Raw genomic sequence first — 22021 nt, 5'->3', positions numbered from 1 at the left:
TCCCAGCACCCACATGGCAGCTCACAACTGTCTGAAGATCCAGTTCCAGGGGATCTAACACCTTCATACCAATGCACATAAAATAAAAGTTAAATAAACCATAAAAAATGTTTTAAAAAAGGTTTCAGAATCTCATAATCAAAGAAAAATGCTCTTTTCAGTCTCATAATTTTCTGGAGCTTAACCAACTAGAAAAGCCCAGAGCAACACTGCTTTCTTCCCTCTGTCCTACAACCTCTTTCCTTATACTCAATGCTATATCCATTCCCTCCTCCCCTTCCTCACATTCCACCCTTCCTAGTGCTCTTATTATCTCCTGCTTGGTTGTGGCAGTTGTCCCCCTGCCTCTGATCACCTCACCATCATCACTATCTAGAATACCTTCCATCAACATATGTTGGTGCCAACAGACAAAACTGCAACCTATCCAATTCCCTTAACTGGCTCTCCGCAATTCTGGAATCAAGGAACACAGTGTTCCATAAACTTCAGTCTGTTCCAGTGGGCTGGGCAGAGGAGGTTGCTTCATAAAGTGCAGAAGCCAGATACAAAACCAAAAGCAACCTGCTGTAAGCTTTGACATTCTGTTCAATGAGTGATTTTCATAGTGCCAACTTTGTTACATACAAAATCTTCCACTCAATTTAGGCCTAGCAAGATAGCTTAGTGGGTAAAGGCACTTGCCTTGCAAGCCTGGTGACCTGAGTTTGCTCCCTAGGACCCATATAAAGGTGGAAGGTGGGTTGCCCTCTGACCTCCACATACACACTGTGGCACATACAGGCCCATGCATGTTTATCATATACACATACAATAATAAATAAAGTTTAAAATTCTCAATTTATTAAAGAAAAATGGGAAGAGAGAAGCACACCTATATCCATGTAACTCCCGTCAGCCCCCTGGCCACTTCCCACATTCTAGGATCACACAAAGAACCAATAGCATGCAATGGTTAACACAAGAGGCCTAAGGATGCTGTCCATAAAAATGCCTGTTTGCAAGACTGGTTCTTGACAACAGTCCAGTGACTGGGGCAGGGGGGGGAGGGTAGAGTTGGGGGTGTGATCATTGCAGCCAAATAAGTAAAGAATGATGCCCTACAAACAATGTTGTTTTACTGAATATCTATTTTCCTTCATCCAATCAGAAATTCTGGTACCTATTAGGCAGCAGGTACCCATATGACCATAACCATAGAACCTCATGTTGGACCAGCAAGATGGCTCACCTGGCAAAAGCATCCAACTAAGGAATGTGAAGCCCACTGGACAAATGAAACATTAAAGAAGAAGGAAGAACCATCCAGAGAAAATGTCCCAAGGAAAAGAGTAAAAGTGACCTAATGAAATAGCACATTTCTAACAGGATGAAATTCTATAAATCTTCTAAAACGCTTGTTTCTGCTGTTCTCCACAGATATATCAGCTCTCTGCAGTGAGCCATGACCAGTTCTACAGCGACCTTTGAGGTCTCCAGGACGATGAGGACCTGCAACAACAACTTACCTGGACTGCACTACTGCCATTAAGATGACACCCATCACCCAAAAGTCAGCTTCTGACTACAAATTATTCAGGACATCAAAGCTGTTAGCTAAGATGGTCCAGCCTCATAACTACTCCAGCCAGGGCTTCAAACAAGCCCTGCACTTTCCCGTCACATCGAGACTATCTCACCAAGATAGGACAGATTTTCTCCAAAGTTGTCAAATACAAATGGACTAGACATGGTAAATGTAATTTTTACCTGACAATTGTTCTTATTGTATATAGTTTACTACATTAGAGTTAAAACCTTTCCTTTTTTACTTAGGCAAAAAAAAGGGGGGGAGGGATATTGCAGGCTATTTGATCTCACTGACACTCTGAGAATGCTGCCATTAAAGTCTAACCTTGAATCAGGGGCACAGTTAGAGACCGGTTGACCAGAAGTAGCCATGGAGGTTTTGGAGGACTCGGGATACATACAGAGACACAGGAAACAGTAGAGAGGAACTTAGAAAGATCTGCAGCCCTTTCGGATTGGGGAAGAAGAGAGAGGAAGGTCACTGATTATTTCTTTGATCAATCAGCCCCCCCCCAAAAAAAAACAACCACTGTACAATCTCATCAGCTTTCCCTCTCGACTTCCTACTAGTATTTTCCTTCCTTTTGTTGGTTTTGAGACAGGGTCTCACTATGTCGTACAGCCCATCCTCCAGCTCACAGTCCCCCTTCTCTCTCTGCCTTCTAGACTCTGGGATTATCAGTGTCACCACACCAAGTTCTCTGTCCCTCAACTCCCATCTATTTTAAAAACATCAAAAATAACAACAAAGCCTCCTGAGCCCCATTGTTGTGGGACATTTGCCCTCCTCCCTTCCTGTCCCAGCCACTGGTCAGTCACATCCTGCTCACTCCCAGCCTACGCTGACAGACCTTCAAGAGATGGCTTCTGACAAGGCCCCCAGAGCGCATCATTACCTAATTCAGCCGCGGCCTAGGCTTTCCTATCTGCATTTACATTTGTAAATTATTTCCCTTCTAAAGGCTGAGTACAGGGGCCTGGAGAGAAGCATTGTGTCCTTGGCACCCAGTTTCGGGAAGCTTGGCATCTTTTATTGCTTTTATTATTACTTGACATTATTATTATTATCTTGACTTCATGTGTACACATTCTCCTTCTATCTACAGAGAAGTGCAGGTGAAGTAAGGAAGAGGCATTTGCTCAGCCAGTCAGCAGATTCTCTCCGCAAGGCGCACAGGGCTGTGACAGCCAGCTTAGCCCTGGAGAGCAGCTGTATAAACTGAAATACAAAAGGCTTCTCCAAAGCTGCACTAAATTAAGTCTGTTACTCCACCAGTATACACAAATTATGTGATGCCGCTACCATATTATTTTGATTTGTATTAATTTGTCTTATTGTACCACAGATGGACAGTGGGAAAATGCCATTCTCAAGTTCCATACACTAATTTACAAACAAAAATGGAAGACTTTTAGAAGCCCAAAAAAGTCCGTGTTGCTCTAACACCTCAATGCTGTATCTTATGTCACCGCCTTCTGCAAACCAAGTTTCTGGAAGACTATACTCCATAGCTCACTGGCTGTACAATTTAGTCAGAGCGGGTGCAGTGTGCATGCCTGTCATCACAGCTACATGTTTGGGGTGGGGGGGTATGCAGAAACAGAGAAGTGATTAAAACTAGGGTACCACTGAAGGCCAAGTAAACTGCCAGAGACCACACATTTAACAACAACAGCAGCCACAACCACTAACCTTTACTGATTATAAACCAACTCACTTGATCTTCACAACCACCCTGTGAGGTAGATGCATTATCCCAGCTTCAAACATAAGGAAACTTCTGGGTTGTTCACACTGGGGTGGTAAAGAGAGGATTAGGAGTTCAACGGCACCCTGGGCTATACAGCAAGCACAAAGCTAACCTGGGCTACATAAATCCTTGTCTCAAATAAGAAAACAATTGAGGAAACTGAAGCACAGAGAGGCTTAGTAGCTGGTCCACTTCCCAAATTAGGAAGTGGCATGGCCAGCACCTGCACCCAGGAGTCCAGAAGGGAGGCGTGGCACTAGGGGAGGAGCTTGGCTCTGGGGTAAGCTTTGTCTTTCTAGCCTGCTCCAAAAATAATCTGGCCTCTCAATCATTTCCCTGTCATTTCCCCCTGGCAGACAGCCGATGGCCACCTCCCTCGGTGACGCTCAGTGACGTATGCTTCTGCTGTCTCCCCCAGATCTCTTCAAACGGGGTCCAGGACAGGGATGTGCCCTCTTCTGCCGTCACTATTTTCCTATGGAGTCAGGACACCTGGACTGCTATGGCAACTCAAGAACATGAAACACGGAAGCTGCCACATACAAGACGTATGCCATGCAGCATGGTTGGCACTGTTTCCACAGCTGGCATGAAAAACAAAGGATTCGCGGGGCCTATGAATAGTGAGAAGGTTTTTATAGGGTTCATTATCACGACAGATTCAGAACCTTAGACAAGAAAATCAAATAGGGGGCTGAAGAGATGACTTAGTGGTTAAAAGCACCGGCTGCTCTTCCAAAGGACCCAGGTTAAATTTCCAGCGCATACACACACACACACAGAGAGAGAGAGAGAGAGAGAGAGAGAGAGAGAGAGAGAGAGCGAGAGAGCAGCTCACAGCCATCTGTAACTCCAGTTATAGGGAATGCAGTTCTTTCTTCTGACCTCCACAGGGTGCAAGCATACACTTGATGCACAGACATGCATGCAGATCAATCATTCATAGACATACAAACACATAAACAAAATTTAAAATAAAAACAACAAACAAAATTCAACAGAAAATAAGTGTCTTCCCTTCAAGAAATGTCAGAAATTTGTTCCAACCTTGAGGTTTTAGCTAGTGAATACTGACAGCCCCAGTTACTTGGAAAAAAGAATTGAGAGAGAGAGAGAGAGAAAGGAGAGATGAAGCTTTAAGACCCTCCTTCCACCCTCTTTCCTCTCTGCCATGAAGGTGGCATGAATGTCCTGGCGGATGCTCTCAAGAGCATCCGCAAACTTGGGGTCCTCAGTAGGCCTTGCTCCAAAGTCATCAATGGATTCCTAACTTCGATGATGAAGCATGGTGACATTGGAGAATTTGAAATCAATAATGAGAGCTGGGAAAATTGTGGAGTTCGCAGTCAAGTTGATCAAGTATGAGGTGTTGTGAGCCCTAGATTTGATGTACAACCCAAAGACCTGAGGAAAAAATGGCAGAATAATCTCCCATCATGCCAGTTTGGCTTCACTGGACTATCAACCTCAACTGGCATCATGGACCACAAGGAAGCAAGAAAAAACACACATGTCTTAGTGTCCCATTGCTGTGAAGAGACACCATGATAGCAACTCTTATTTGGTTTTGTTTTGTTTTGTTTTTTGAGACAGGGTTTCTCTGTGGGCTTGGGACCTGCTCTGGAAATCACTCTGTAAACCAGGCTGCCCTCAAACTCACAGAAATCCACCTGCCTCTGTCTCCCAAGTACTGGGATTAAAGGCGTGTGCCACCACTGCCTTTAAGGTGCACTATGACAACTCTTATAAAGGAAAAATGTCACTGGTTCTGGCTTACAGTTCAGAGGTTTAGCTCGTTATCATCACAGCAAGAAGCATGGAAGCACACAGGCAGCAGACATGGCGCTGGAGAAGAAGCTGAGAGCTCTGCATCTGGATCCACAGGCAGCAGGAAGAGAGAGTAACACTGGTCCTGGCTTGAGAGTTTGAAACCCCAAAGCCCACCCCCAGTGACACACTTCCTCCTATAAGGCCACACCCACAATCCCTGTCAAGTAGCATCACTCCCTAATGACCAAGCATCCAAATATGAGCCTATAGGGGCCATTCCTATTCAAACCACCATAACACAGAAGAGAAGATCCTGGGACTGACAGATGTCTGTAACCCCAGCTTCAAAAGTTAAGGCTACCCAAAGTCTGAGGCAAAGTTCAAGGCTGGTTGGGTTACACAGTGAGACCCTTTCCCTTCCAAACATCCTGAAGAAACAAGAAACCAACAGGTTATGAGAGGTGTGCACATACAGCATGAAAGCTACATGCTCTGTGTTCATTTGACCAGCCTCAGGCTTTCTTCCCACAGTGTGGACTCCACACCAGGCACCGTGAAGAACAGGCCAGACTACAAGAGACTCAGTCTCGAAAAATCAGTATTCAGAGTCACATTAAAACTCACAGTTGGAGTCACTGATCGGCGGCACAAAGTGTGCTTGCACAACATCCTGGGCTTGATCCCCCACATCAGAAAAAAATTTTAAAATATTTTTCAGCTGGGTGGTGGTGGCACAGGCCTTTATTCCCTGCACTCGGGAGGCAGAGTTCGAGGTCAGCCTGGTCTACAGAGTGAGTTCCAGGACAGTCAGAACTGTTCCATAGAGAAACCCTATCTTGAAAAACAAAACAAAGCAAAATTTTAAATATTTTTTTTAAGAAACAAGTTAAGCAATTCTGAAAGGTGAAAGAAAGCTAGCATTTATAATTACCAACTAAAACCACGAGACAGTCTTTTCTTATTACCTGACTTTCCAAAACAAATAACAACAGAACTGAGGGACATGGTTTTTCCTCACATGAGAAAATAAAACAACTGAAAGATCTGGAAAGCAGAAGCCCAGCCGGGATGCGGAACTGAGTGTGGGAAGCCCCGCAGGTGTCACCTCTTTAAAGCCACCAATACTACAGATGACAGACTGCTCCTGTCTGTCACAGCCAGGCAACTGAGATTCAAGCACAAATCTCACTTGGCCCCTCCTTAAGCTTCTTAGTCAATCAGCACCTGGCTTTCTCTGTCTCCTCCAACAGGGCAGGGCCTACATCATCACCACCGCTGACCAAACCTCTTCCAGCCCACCAGAGCAGCTTTGTCAGCTAAAATACAGAGTCAAAGGGTCAGAGAGAAACAGCGCATGTGACTCTACTAGCCCCTGAGTTTCACACGGCTGACTTGAAAGAATTAGAGGGTAATTCAATTTATTTATATATTTATACATAGCTATATTAGTATATATGTGTGTGTGTGTGTGTGTGTATGTATATATATTACAGATACTAGAGGAAAACACAAAGAACACAGTTCTCCACTATGAAGCTGACACCCACCAAGTTAGGTTAGATCACAACAGCAACTCAAAGTGTCAATGGCTACAACAAATGGATGAACTTGCCGACACATAACTGCAAATGTAGCTACATTTAACTATTAAATGTAGTTACAGGGGCATCTAATTGTAAAACGTTAGCTGGGAGCCAAGTGTGGAACACACCTACAATCCCAACACTCGGGAGGCCGAGGCAGGGGACTACCACAATCTTGAGACCAACATGGGTTACACAGCAAGTCTGCCTCAAAAACAAAACACTCGTGCGGACATGGTGGCACCTTGTGTAATGTCGCACTTTCGTGGTGGCAGAGACAGAAGCACTGCAAATCTGAGAGGCAGAGCAGCTACCCAGCCAGACCCTGACTCAAAATACTTCTCAATTACCTATAAAAGAATCAAAGAAAAAAAAACTGTAGTGATGTCTCATTTTTATGTTAATAAATAAAGTTTGACTGAAGATCAAAGAGTAAAACTGGTCAGCCTTACAGCCCAGGCAGTACTGACACACACCTTTAAATCGCAGTAGCCATACTAGCTTGCCACAGAAACCAGGCAGTAGTGGTGCACGCTTTTAATCCCAGCCCCAGAGAGGAACGTAAGACGAGAGGAGACAGCTCTCAGTCACAGTCTTATTCTGAGATTCCTGGAGGCAGGATCACCATTTCCAAAAGAGGTAAGAGCCAGTGGCTGGCTGTTTTACTTTTCTGACCTTCAGGATGAACCCCAATATCTGTCTCTGGGTTTTTATTAATCGTGTTACAAAAAAAACATCAAACAGAAGAATTTATTGAAGCAGTAAACAGCTAGAGAAATGAAGTGTCTAGGGTACAAAGCTCTGTGCTCAGAGTTGCAAATACAAACCAGGCTGAGCTAGCCAAGAGACTGACAATACCCTCAGAAAACACAAACTTGGACAAAGACTCTAAGGAAACACTGGTCTGCAGCAAGGGGAAGGGCAGAGGTTGTGAGATCACAGGCCAAAGATAGCAGCCTGGGTCAGGAAGTTACAGAAGGGGAGTGAGGAAGTGATACTTCCATTGAGATCAAAGGGACAAAGGAATTCAGCCAGGGGAAGGAAGGGAGGAGGCACACTGGGAGCCAGAAGGCTCAGAAACGCAAGAGTGTGGACACAGAGTTCAGTGTGGCTCTGGAATCAAATGGAATGAGGTGCCAGGGACTACATAATGAGATCCTGTCTCAAAAAAAAAAAAAAAAAAAAAGGCTAATAGTATCAACCAATATTTAAGATCTATGTGTAAAACATCAAAATCTTTCACAAAGGCATAAGCAAATTATGAAAAAAAGTATATTAGAGGAAGGCAACATAAAACATTATAGATTACCAAATATTCCCAATTTATTTACAGAATAAATACTTCCAGCCATGCAGTGGTGGCGCACACCTTTAATCCCAGCACTTGGGAGGCAGAGACAGGAGGATCTCTGTGAGTTTGAGGCCAGCCTGGTCTACAAGAGTTAGTTCCAGGACAGGCTCCAAAAGCTACAGAGAAACTCTGTCTCAAAAAACCAAAATAATAATAATAATAATAATAATAATAATAATAATAATAAAATAAATACTTACACCAAAACCTAACCTAAACTCTTAGAAAATACTGAAGGAGGGGCTATGCAGATGGCTCCATTGGACACAGGAGAGCCTGAGTCAGGATCCCCCGCAGCTACATAAACCCATGAAGTGGGTACAGACTAGAACCCCAGCGCTGGAGAGGCAGAGCCTGCAGATCCCAAAATCTCTCTAGCCAGATGAGCTCCAGGTTCAGTGAAAGACGCTTTCTCCAAACATGATAGAAAGGAATGCATACACCCTACAGAACCTCAGGCCTCCCCTCTCGCTGGAACAGACATCTGCGCATGCTACACAGACACTTACCGCACACACAGAAGGAAAGGATAAAGAGATCCTGACTACCACATGTGAAAATAAATAAACACGCCAATAGAAAGAGTCATATTCCTGCACCATGGAGGCAGAGGCAGCTAAAGGATCAGGAGTTCAAGGGCATCATCAGCTGCATGTTAGAGTCCAAAGACAGTTGGGATATATAAAAACTACCCCGACCTGCCTCTGTCTCCTGTCTCCTCTGTCTCTGTCTCTGTCTCTGTCTCTGTCTCTATAATACACACACACACACACACACACATACACACACACACACACACACACACACACACACACACACACACGTGAGGTCAGAGGACAATTTGTGGCAGTAGGTTCTCTCCTTCCACCACGTGAGTCCCAGGGATAACTTAGGCCACTGGGCATGGGGACAAGCGACTTTACCCACCAAACTGGCCTAGCTCAAAACAGAAAAACCTTATCACTGTTTTTTTTTTCTTTTATCAATTTGTAACTCCACATTTGTTATTCATTTGAAAAGCACAAGAAGGAAGGTACCATATCTGTATAAGTCACTGTTTACCAAGTACCTGCGGTGCCTAGCAGAGGCAGAATAGATTCGATAAGCACCCATTATCTGTTGAGTGAGTGAAGTAAGCTTTGGGAGATAACAGGTCATTCAACAAGCAGCATCCAGACACTGAAAAACAAAAGACCTAATTTAGCGTATACCCTACGAGACTCCAACACAACTGCCAGATAATTTGTTTGTGGAGGCTTGTTTGTTCTGGAACGGGGTAGTATACAGCCCAGTTGACTTCAAACTTACTCTGTGGCTAAGGGCAATCTTTAGCTGCTCATTCTCCTGCCACCATCTCCCAAGGGCTGGGATTATAAATCCACGCCACCACAGCCAGATTTGATGCAAATATTTTTAATTCCAAACAAACAAGGCGAATCTATGTGAGTATGTACCGAGGAGAGGTCCGTAGACTCTGCAGGGCTCAGTCTGTGCATGCCCAGCTTATGGACTGCCACAGGCACTTGCCTGTCACATGGGGGTTGCTCCAACAGAGATCACCAAAGCTGAAAGAAAAGCAGGATTCTAGTCTAGAATGTTCTCTCTCTTCAGGTCAAGGGTTGACAAGGTTTGTTTGCAGAGCCCTAAGACAGATGGGTTGTCTAAACCTTGAGTTTCTCAGCTGTGCTACAAGCCTGCTGATTATGTTCCACCCCTTGGTACCGCAGGGACCAGAACTGGGGCACACAGGTCTGTGCTTCTGACCAAGGAGCGCGTTATCTTCAACAGGGTATAAAGGTAAGGCTCTGAGGTTTTCTAACTACAACAAAAGTAAACAAAGGACCTATGACTAGGCTGGGTGTTGTCATACACCTGCAAACCCAGTACTTCACAGGTTAAGGTCACAGGTTCTCAAATTCGAAAACAGCAAAGGCCACAGGACAAGACCCTACAAGGAGTAGAGAGAAAGAAGAAGGCGGGGGAGGTTAGACAAAGCAACAGAAAAAAAAAAATGGGCAAATGCCTTAAAAACGCATGTCACAAATAATGAAAGAGCCTATTTAAGTGTCCAGTAAGCATATGCAAAGGTGCTCAGCAACAATCGTAAGAACTGAACTCCCCAGGGAAAAGGCCGCCCCGCTACATAGAATTCTGCAAAGCTGGGTGGCGGGTTAGTGGCTGTAGAGAGCTGGAATGCTGCAGCTCCAGAGCCGGGTTATCCTGGGTTATTTCTAGTTCCCTTGGCTTTAGGGAGCTGGAATGCTGCAGTTCCAGAGCTGGGTTATCCTGGGTTATCTCTAGTTCCCTTAGGATCACTCACGGCTCCTCAGTGTCTGACCTGCCCTCCTTATGACAAACCTTTGGAACGTATTAACAGACCACTAGCCTTCACCAAGCCAGAAGCTAAGAATGGCCTCCATTCTCCTCTTTGCTGTAGCCAGCCCTCTGCCATGCTTTGAGTGAGGATGGCCCTCATAGACTCATATATTTGAATGCTTGGTCCCAGTTGGAAGAAACAGTTGGGAACATTAGGTGTGGCCTAGGGGTAGACTTTGAGGTTTCAAAAGCCCACAGTGTTCCCAGTCAGTGTCTCTGTATCTATCCATCTCTGTCTCTGTCTGTGCCCCTCTCTCTCTCATGCTTGTGACCCAAGATATTGTATATTCTCAGCTTCCGCTCCAGAGCCATGCCTGCCTGCCTAAAATCAAAGGCTTTCTTTTATAAGTTGCCATGATCACGGTGTTTTGTCACAGCAAGCAAAAATCACCTGGAAATTATGTGATTATAAAATGTCAGATGTTGAGAACACAGCTGGTTTGTGAGAAGGGACAGGCTAAATTCAAAATAAAATCAAGGGTCTATTGTGCCCAGTACTTTCAAATACCAACATATTTGAAGAGCACCTTAATTTACCTACAACTTTCTTCTGTAACTATAAAAACAACATGGAACCATTGCCACATTGGAACATGGTATTTGAGGCAATTTAAATCCATGTTCCCTGGGCCATCACTACTCATATTGGGCTCCAGAAGAAACTATTTCTTACTCACTTTGAAGTGAGAGCTGTGTTTTTCATCAACACTAGTCATCAGGGGAAAGACAAACAAAATATATAATAAATATTGGAACATATTTATTAAAGTGGCTAAAATACTTTTAGAAATAATATATAGTTGTTATAATATATATAATATATATATAATAATATAGTTGTGTGAACTAAAATCTCACGTAACACTAGTAAAAACATGACTTGAGAAGCTAGGAGTGCTAGCTCACACTTGCAATTCAGTGCTCAGGTGACTGAGGCAGGAGGATTCTGACCCTAGAACTTGGGAGGTGGGAGCAGGTAGATGAAGAGTTTAAGGTCAGAATCAACTACAAAGTAGGGGAGGGGAGTCATTTGCTAGATACACCTAGGCTGGTGCCTGGTCCTAGCTACTGATAAGGCTAGGGAGGAGAACTGCTTAAGTCATAAGTTTGAGATCTGTCTAAGAGACACAGGAGACTCTGTCTCAAAGGAAGGAAGGGAGGGAGGGAGGAAGGGAGGGAGGGAGGGAGAGAGGGAAAGGAAAAGAAACAAATGAAAAAGAAAAAACCAGGTGGGTGTGGTGGTACATGCTTGTAACCCCCAGCACTCAGGAAGCTGAGTCAGGAAGACAGACACAAGTTCTAGGCCAGTCTTGCTTGTATAACAAGTTCCAGGATAGCCAGGAGTAAATTTAAAAAAATATATACTACCAAACAAAAACTGTGGTATAGTAAGTCACAGGCACTTACTTAGCGGGAGAGTGACAGATCCCTACATATGAAGGAAACGTTAACTCTGGATTACTTCACTGAACATTATGTTGAGACTTCACAAACACAACGTTCAGTGACACAATCCAGAATTGCATTCCTATTTTAGTTTGCTTCCTATCGCTGTGACAAAACACGGGCCAACTTCAGGAGGGAAGGGTTTATTTGCTGTACAGGCTCCAGTTAAGAGTCCAGCATCAGGAGAAGTCAGGGCAGGAACTGAGGCAGAGACCACAGAGAGCTGCTTACTGGCTTGGTCCCCTTGTTCGTTCAACCACATTTCTTATACAGCCTAGGACCTCTTGCCAAGAGAAGCGGCCTCCTTCATCAATTACCAATTAAAATATGCTCCAAAGGCATAGCCATGGACTGTGATCTAATGGATGTAATTCCTCAATTGGGGTTCCTTCTCCCCAGGTCTCTCTAGTCTGTGTCAAAACCAAAAGCAGGCAGCACATAAATCAACCAATAGTAATATAACTCAGGGGTCAAGAGCCTCTGGGATGGGGTGGGAACAATCAAAGCCTCAGGACGTATAAATATTCTTTCTTTTTCTGAAAGCCAAGGGTGGCGGTATGCACCTGTAGACAGACAGCACTCAAGGAACTCAATCAGGTTGCTGTGGTCAAGGCCAAGTTTCACAGCACAGTGAGTTCCAACTAGTGTACATAACAAGACTCTCAAAGAAAAAAGGAAAGACCTGAGTTATCTACAGAGGCTCCATGGGTGATCTTAGAAAATCTGAATTAGCTTAGCAGCTCCCACCGGTCATCCATGCCCTGGGCACTGGGGAGGCTAAGACAATAGAATCTTGCTTGTTCCAACAAGGTGGGCCAGTTGGCCTTGCTCAAAAAAGCAAAAGAAGAAACACTGAAAGTCGCTTTCTAGAATGCAAATCACTGAGTCAGAGGATCTCTGTGGCACGGTTAATCTTAGCCTTCTCTAGAATTCAGACAGCTTCACCATTCTGGGGAACTGATGAACCGGTATGCCCACTGACTGACAGCCACTGGCCCTGGAGCTTTGCTAGCAGAGGCTCAGTTTATTGCTGGCACAGCCACACATTTCTGACAGCTTTCAAAGGGCTGTCTCGTAAACAGACATTTGAATCTAGGCAGTGAACAACAAGGAAGACACACACTAATCAGCCCCATTCCAAAGATGAGGAAATAGACCCAGAGTGGAATCAAGATGGCGACCAAAGCTCTCCAGGTCACGTGTTAGCGGTCACCTGAAGTCACACGTGTCCACTAGTCCTAAGTTAGAACTAATGGAAAAGTCTTCAAAGTGCCAGTTACAGAATGAAGAAGCTTCAGTTCCTCACAAGAGGAAAAACACATGCTTAGTTAAATGAAATCAAAACTCTATAAGGCATTCGATTTCTAGTTTAAAATGTTTACCCAACTGCGGTGAGAAAAATGCACAATCAGGAAAAGCACGTTTACTATTTCTAAAGGGCTGGATTAAAATTTCAGCTGTAAACTTCATTACTGTAATTAGATTTTTAATGCATATTTATTAAACATCATTCAAATACTGTGTACAAATTATTCCTGAGTTATTTGTACATTTGCGTTGATTCCAGCGAACCGTCAACAGTAGCCACTGACCAGTGATGTCCTGCTACAGTGGCAGAAGCTTATCCTGGGTCAGAGGCAGCTCTTTCATGTTCTGATACGTCCTAATCATACCCAAAAGATAAATATGCAGTTTCTTTTTTGAGAACTGAAATGGTCATGAAGGACTCAAAAAGTCAAGCCTTCTCGGTGACATTAAAGACCTGTGTTTGATTTGCTGATGAGGAAACGAGGTGCAGAATAAAGAAAATCAAATCTTAATTAAACTCTTTCTTTAGAAAAACAACATAAGCCATCATCAAGGGACGCATCTCACGGTGATTTACTTTATTTATAAAAGGCTGATTTAAGGGCTTTAAAAGGGTGCTTTTGATTTAAATAGAAAAATTATGAAAATTAAAACTAACTGCTTCCTGGTTATCATTCTTTTCCTTTAGAAGGTAGTTAATGTTAAACATGCCAATGTGTATAACATTACAAAAGGAAAAAAAAAACAGTACTTTAAATTTCATGATAACAAATCAGTAAAATCCTGCCTAAAAATCTGAATAAAACCATTCTGAAGTAATCACGGTTACAGCCCAGCATACTGAGTAACTCCTTAGTATTCACCCAGCTCACACACTATTTGATAATGAGACCTGAGAGATCTCTTTTCTTTCAAACGATAAAGAAAATGACTGATGTCTTTGTTGTGTTGTTTGATTGAGGCAGGGTCTCCTGCAACCCAGACTGGTCTCAAACCTTGCTTCGGCTCTTACTGCCTCCACCCTCGGCATGCTGGGGTTACAGTGTGTGCCCCCACATTCGGTCTCATGAGGTAGCAAACCCAGGCACTGAGCATGCTAGATAAGCACTCTACCTACTGAGCTACGTTCCCAGTCCCAGTCTATTTAAAACTGGAAGGACTCATCCACATATAGATGAGGATTTTAAAATGGAGTCTGCTGGAGTTACATTTAAAATAGAAGGTGTATTATAACCCTATGAGAGAACTACCATAAGAATTACATGTTCATGGATGTAGTTGGATGACACTACACTAAGTGAAACACGCCAGGCACAGAAAGACAAATGCTGCTTACTGCATGTTCTCACTTATACATGGAAGCGAAAATTGATTTCCAGAGATGTAGGGCATTGAAGAGTTGGCACGCGATAGGCTAAAGACGAAGGGGGACAGAGGAAGGGCAGGCAATGGGTATCGAAATACAGAGGGGATGACTACAGTTTAAAACAATTTACTATGCATCTTATTAAGATGTCATAGAGGGGAGTTGGAGGGGTCCCAGCAGAAATAGTGATAAATGTTGAAGGAGATAGGATTGGTAATTGTCTTGGCATCATCATTACACAATCTACCTATGTATCCAATTATTACACTCTACACCATAGATGTGCACTACTGGAAATGAGTTTTTAAAAGACAAGAACAAGAAGAAGAAGAAGAAGAAGAAGAAGAAGAAGAAGAAGAAGAGGAGGAGGAGGAGGAGGAGGAGGAGGAGGAGGAGGAGGAGGAGGAGGAGGAGGAAGAAGAAGAAGAGGAGAGGAGGAGGAGGAGAGGAGGAGGAGGAGTACTTCAACTGACCAAGAAACTTCCTCCCTGCCAGCTAGCCCTCATTAGTGCTGGAGGCTATACCAGCCACTAAGAAAGAAAAGACATCAATAATTGCACCCACAAGATGTGACTGGGGTAGTGGTGGCATAACTGTCATGGGAGTAACCAACTACTTTCTTGTTGAATCTGATAGGAGGGAATTCATGCCTGGTACTATAAATCTAGTCAAAAGCTGTAAGGGGAGGGTCACCAGAGCAGGGCAGAAGTTGAACCTACTACTATTGTTTTGATAGATAGCCATGTTGTCAAACTGCCTTCTAAATATGTTCGTTTATACCCATAAATTAGTGCTACTCTCAACCTTGGTCAGAAAGTTTCTTTTTTGCGGTTGATGGTGGTTAGTGCAGATCACAATGAGCTGAGAGTAACGTGCTGAGAGTAAGACTGGTAAGTGCTCAGCCCTAAGTGGACATCTCCTACCCACTCCCAAATACATAAGTGCTCAGCCCTAAGTGGACACCTCCTACCCACTCCCAAATACATAAGCTCCACCAAGGTTCAGCGAGCCTCAAAGAGGAAGAACAAAGAGCCAGAGGATGGGGATGTGTGCTAGGAAACACTGTATATGACATGGCTGTTGCACGCAAGAATTCAGATACCCAACACCCAAGTGTGAATGGGGGGGGAGGACGACCCACAGGACCCTACCTCTGTCTGAGGAGTTGGGAGCAGTCGGTGGCTGCTGAAGGAAGGAGAACATTTTTCTTTGATAGAGTAGCCACTGGTAGTTGTCCATTCCCTAGGGTCCGCCCCACACCATGTTCATGTAGGCAACACTTGCTGGGGTATAAGAAAAAAATAAAGCTGAGCATAGTGTCACACGCCCTTAATCCAGCATTTGGGAGGCAGAAGCAAGCAGATCACTAGAAATATGAGTCCAGCAAGGTCTATACAGTGAGTCCCAGAACAGCCAGAGGTCCACAGTGAGACCCTGTCTTGAAAACAACAGCAGCAAAAACAAAACAAAAAAGAAAGAAAAGAGGGGACAAGGTGTAAGGGGGTCATAATGGGAGAGCCAGGAGGAATAGAGATCAAAACACACTGTATACTTTAAAAAAGAATTCCATGTCCAAGCTCTGTCACTTCATAACTGAAAACTGCCACCTGGGAGACAACACAGACGGGAAACATGCTGATAAGAGTAGCCTCTGCAATGACAGCAACAACAGAAGACACTGGAAGAGAGAGCCAGAGCCCACAGATGGCTCAGCAGGTAAAGGTGCTGCCTGCATGTGCCCGACTACCTGAGTTCGATCACTGGGACCCATATAAAGACAGAAGGAGAGAACCGACCCCACAAAGTTGTCCTCTGAGCACCACGTGTGGGTCACAGCTCGTAAACCCACAAATACCACACACACAATGCATTAATAATATAGCTTAAAGAAGAATCAGTACAGTGTGATGTGCTTAAGAGATTCATACAGCACTCAGGAGGCAGAGGCAGGTGAATCTCTGAGTTCGAGGCCAGCCTAATCTACAGAGAGAGCTCCAAGACAGTCGGGGCTACACAGAGAAACCCTATCTCGGGAAACCAAAAGAAATAAGAGTGAACATGAATATTCTTAATACTCATAATACTCATAATAAATGCTAATGGATTTGAATTGTTTCACATACAAGTGGTCACCAAACTGAGAAATACGAAGTACGTCCACGGGGCTAGTGTAAAAGCATAAGACCTGCCCTCAGCCCCCAGCTCTCACGTAGAAAGCCTGGCTTGGTAGTTGGTCCATGTTGACAATCCAGTGCTGAGAAGGGGGCAAGTGGATCCTGCAGGTCACACTGGCCAGCCAGCCAGGCCTACTCAAGAGATCCGTCTCATGACACCCTTTCTCAAAAAATCAGTGGATGGATCCTGAGAAACAATACACAAAGTCAACCCTTGGCCTCCACTTGCATACACACACACACACACACACACACACACACACGCACACACGCACACATGCACGCATGAAATAAGTCCTAAAATTACTTACACTACTAATAATTCTATCAAGACACAGGGTGAAACCAGTGCTGCTTCCACTCCCACTGGGAAGATCTCTTACATTCATGTGCTGAAGACGACACTGTGAGCTGAAGGTAAGAAGGACTTACCATCTACTAGCAATGCCTCAAAATAAAGCGTGTGCTTCACCAAAGAGGAACCATGAGATGTGGCCCCCGTAGTCCCTTGCCTCTAAGAAACACACTTTTTCTAGGCTAGCTTAAATAAAGCAGAATTTTAGACAGAAAATTTTGTATTTGGGGAAACCTAGAAATGCCCTCCTTTTTGGTGTGCACCCTAGTTCTCCATGTCTTCCCTGCTCTTCATGTAGGCCCCATCTTTCCAAAACATGTAAGTCTTCCTTGGGACTCACTTTTTCCACTTCCCACTCTACCTGCCCAGGTAAGTCCTCCATTCTGATTCACACTGCTGCCTATTTCTCCTTCCCTCTTACATCCCACAGCTCACTGGGCTCACCTGCCCGGTTCCATCACATACCCCAAGTTTAAAGTCAAAACCAAACCTTGGGACTGCGGAGATGGCTTAGTGGTTCTAAGTGCTCGTAGCTCCTCCACGAGACCTGAGTTGTTTTGTACAGAAATTTTAAAGCCAAAAACTGGAATTGCTCCTTTTGGGTTCCTTTTCTGTTTTGACTTAGTTTCCCTTAAGTAACCCAAACTAGCAACTCCACATTGATAGGAACAGCTTTTCCTTATTGTCTCTTGCAGAACTGTCACTTCTGCCAAGTGGCCATTTCTGAATTCCCTCCTGGCCACCCAGGCCACCATAGCAATAAAGTAGGCCTAGTTAAACTGCCTTCTCAACTATTTGAACTTCCTTCCAAGGTCCCACCCTATCTCAATCCCCGATGCCAGCATCCTGATGTTTCCAGGCAGCCCCAGGAACACGAGTGCAGAAACAGATCTGACCACAGCTCTTCCAAAGAAAGCTCCAGTATCTCCCTAAGCTTGGCCAGCTCCCATGGCATCCACAGCTCCCTGAAACCAACGGCAGCTCCCCAGCTCCCATCCCAGCTTCATCCCTGGCTGCTCTCCCTGGGAACCGTAAGAACCAGTAAGGGTCATATGCTGTTCTCTCCATACTTGGCAAAAAAAACAAACAAACGAAACTCAGAGTGCAAGAAAGAAAGAAATGATTAGCAGGCTGCCTAGAATATAGAAAAGGCTCAGCTGGGCCTGGTGGCTCACACCTGTAACCACAGCTGGGTGGCCAAGACATGGGGATTGCAAGTATGAGACCAGTTACTAAACTACATAGCAAGTGAGTTCCAGGCCAGCTCCAGCCAAGGCCCTGGTTCAAATGTGTGTGTGTGTGTGTGTGTGTGTGTGTGTGTGTGTGTGTGTGTGTGTATATAATTTGTTAAAAAAAAGAAAAGAAAAGAAAGGGCTCATCACATATTAGCTATCAAATGTTAGGTACGTAATTCTATCTCCCTCCCAAGGGCTAGGACCCAATTCATCTGTACATCCCTTTACATTTAGCATAAAACTTAAACTGAATTAACAATGTTGTCACATTTCTACCCATACCCTAGCTAACATAAGTTTGTTGTTGTTATTGTTAGGTGTTTGTTCGTTTGCTGAGACAGAGCTGGACTTGAACTCACTATGTAACTCAGGCTGGCTCAAACCTGCTATAACAATATGATCAAGCAACAAGGGTTATGATTACTACCTGAGCCCCCAAGTCCGGATAGCCACTGCCATCTAATAAAAATCTTCCTTTTAACCATTAAGAGATTTAAAACTAGCCAGGCAGTGGTGGCACAAGTCTTTAATACCAGCACTTGGGAAGCAGAGGCAGGCAGACCTCTGTGAGTTCGAGGCCAGCCTGGTACATAGAGTGAGTTCTAGGAGAACCAGGACAGCCAGAGCTACACAATGAAACCCTGTCTTGGGGCGAGGGGAGGTGGTGGTAAAACTTACATGTTAAATGAAGATTTACGGAGACCTAAAGAAAACAGGGAATGAAATCAATCGAGTAAATTACAGGAAATATCAAAATTCACCTAACGGAAAATTAGATAGATATCCCAAAATAAAATCCATAAACTTTTCAAGGTTGAGTTTACAAAATGGCTGAGCCAGGCCTCACATTAAAGTAACCCAAAACATTAAAACCAAAATTAAAGGAGTTAAAGAAATGGTTCCATGATTAAGAGCACTGGTTGCTCTTGCAGAGGACTCAGGCCTGGTTCTCAGCACCCACATGGCAGCTTGTAACTGTCTGTGACTATTGTTCCAGGGGAGCTGACATCCTCCTCTGACCACTACAGCCACTACACATATATGTGGCACACAGACACTCATGCAGGCAAACACTCATACACAGAAAATAAGTGTTAAAAAAAATAATTAAGGGCAGGGTATGGTGGCGCACGACGTTAATCCCAGCACTCAGGAGGCAGAGGCAGGTGGATCTCTATGAGTTCAAAGTCAACCTGGTCTACAAAGTGAGTTCCAGGATAGCCAGGACTGTTACACAGAGAAACACTGTCTTGAAAAAAAAAAAAAAACAAAGAAAACAAAATTAATTAATGACCCACCAGACATGGTGGTGCAGGTCTGCAATCCCAGCTACTCAGAAGAATGAGGAAGGAGGACCACAGGGTTTGAGACCCACCTGAACTCCATACAGAGTAAATTCAAAGCCATCCCAAGATGCAGTTTAGACCCCATCTCCAAACAAAAGTAAAGAAAACTGAGCTGGAGCTCAATGGAAAGGGTTTGTCTAGTGCACGGCTTGACCCTTGACCTTTCGTTCAAGCACAGAAGTGCCCAAAATAAGCAAAAGCCTGCCCTTCCTTTCCTTATATTCTTTTCCATTACTATTTCCTCCCTTTGTTTAAGCCAATGTTTTGCTAAATGAAATTTTAAATAAGAAAATAATGGAAATAAAATAGAAGTGTGAATACTGAGCTTCCTCCCCAGGGGTGGGCAGTTATTTCTCCGTGGGGGGAGGGGCAAGAAAGGGGCAGACTCACGGATCAGATTGAAACTTCAATATTTCTCGTTTAGAAAATGGAAGGGAATATTTTTACTTTAACTCCCCTCCCTCCCTCCCTCTCTCTCTCTCTCTCTCATGTGTGGGTGTGGGGTGGGGGGAGGTGTGGGTGTGGGTGTGTGGGTGAGTGTCTATCAGAGGACAAGTGGTGGGGGCTGGTCCTCTCCTTCCATCATATGCATCCTGAGGATTAAATTCAAGCTTGATGGCTAATAGTTCTAGTATTAATCTCAGTGACTAAAGGAAACATATTTTGAGATGATGAGAGTCAGCATTAACTTACATCCTTCACTAAACCCTGTCACTGTGCTAAGGTATCTAAAGAGGCACTTGAAGATGAGAAAAGGCAACGCACAATTGTGGATGGGAGAAGATCATGACAATAACTTCATTGATTTGAAAATATTTGCCCATCAGATACCAATCACGCTCCTAAGCGCTGAGGAAACAATAACACAGGGCTTGATGTCTAACAGCAGATCAGTGAACATCGAGGTAAAATTAACGCTTCTGGGGAACTGAAGCGAGAGGATCCCAAGTTCCAGGCCAGCCTGCACCACACAGTGAGACCATGTCTCAAAACAATAAATTGGCACACTTGTGGACTTGGCTAGTCAAAATTAATCCATTCATTCATGAACACACAACAACAGAACGAATGAATCGAAACCCAGTGAACAAAAAACAAAAAAACCTGACGCCTCTAGGAATTTGAACATTAAGTACGGGCTCACAGGGTCGGTGGCGTAGCTTTTAAGCCCATTATCAGCCATAAGAACTTGGATGGTGTTGGGTACCCTGATAACTCCACTCTCGCTTACCCCATTCCTCCAAACCAGGCATTTGCACACCTGAGCTCTCCAGCTCTTAGTTGCCATATGGATTGACCTCTGACCCTCAAATAGAAGCTAATCTTGGGGCAGCTGCCGGGGGGAGGGGGTGAGAGGTGGGGGTGGGAATTAGGGATCCTTCAGGACAAAGAGGTGCACAAGGTCAAGGGACACGAACTCTTTCTTCCCTAGGATCCTTAATGCCTGCGAAGCCAGGGGATGCAGCTGGTAATGATCAGGGAGTGGGGTGGCCCCAGAGCCTGCGCGGCCCGCTCGTGACACGGTCACTGACCTTTCCAAAGGGGTTTCCCAGGGCCACGGGCCGGAGGAGGGATTGCGACGGCCCGCGCCCCGCACCCAACACCTCGCCCAGTCAGCCGGCTGCGCGCCGCGGAGCACAGGGTAACCAAGGGCGACCAGGAGGCCGCCATCTTGAGCTCCGTACAGAGAGGAAAACTTTATTGAAAACCAGAAGACCGCGAAGGAGCAGCCGAGTGCCGGGGCGCTCCTGAAGGCCACGCCTGAGAATAAGGGAGCGCTAAACAGAGGTCACCTCAAGCGTAGAACGACAGGAACGCCTGCCCTTCCACGCCTTCCGGTGGCCCCTGGGACTACAAGTCCCGAAAGACAGCGCGTCTCGAGGGGGCGGAGCCCGACAGACGCGGGTGCGTGAGACTTGTGGCCACGCCCCCACCGCAAATCAGCTGGAACCAACTCTCGGCTTCCGCCCCACCCACCAACCCGAGGCTGGAGAAACCAATATAGCTTGTAGAAACTGTTCCCGAACCTTCTAAGTATGCATAATACGTAGGCGGCCCAGTGGTGGTGGTGGTGGTGGTGAGGTCCTTATTTCGTCCAATCCAGTATAATATAGTCTCAGTTTTCTTTCGGTGTCCAACATGGGTCTCTGAAGAGTACCAGAAATGTGATTCTTCCACTTTCTGTTTGAGTTGTTGAATAATAGAGCTAATTTTCAGTATAGCACACGTTCACATTCTTTGAAGGAGTTTATGTGTGGGACAAGAAATCCAATGGCCCCAGAAGGTCAACTGGTGGACGTGGTACTCATGGGATGGTATAAACGGGGAACTTCTAAGTGATCGCCCCTCACTATGAGGTTGGAAAACAAAAGACAAATGGGAAGATTTAAC

The 22021-nt window shown here is 44.8% G+C and overlaps 1 protein-coding gene across 4 annotated transcripts in view; it reads right to left on the bottom strand.

Moving 5' to 3' along the window:
• The window catches only part of Afg1l (AFG1 like ATPase), a 156575-nt gene extending 135112 nt beyond the window's left edge, over positions 1–21463 (bottom strand). Inside the window, exon 1 of one of the 4 annotated variants that reach the window (XM_085690825.2) lies at positions 21163–21463. In XM_085690825.2, the coding sequence (XP_085546951.2) occupies positions 21163–21301 (139 nt within the window). In that variant the 5' untranslated portion in view covers positions 21302–21463. Of the gene's footprint in view, positions 1–15671; positions 15787–21162 lie in introns of those variants that run through there. The other 3 variants (XM_085690822.2, XM_048425158.3, XM_085690821.2) reach the window with 3 other exon arrangements.
• Positions 21464–22021: the final 558 nt, after the last annotated feature.

The sequence above is a fragment of the Myodes glareolus genome, chromosome 1, assembly GCF_982192425.1.
Source record: "Myodes glareolus chromosome 1, mMyoGla1.1, whole genome shotgun sequence".
Classification (NCBI taxonomy): Eukaryota; Metazoa; Chordata; class Mammalia; order Rodentia; family Cricetidae; genus Myodes; species Myodes glareolus.
This window is presented reverse-complemented; position numbering and strand designations above follow the sequence as displayed.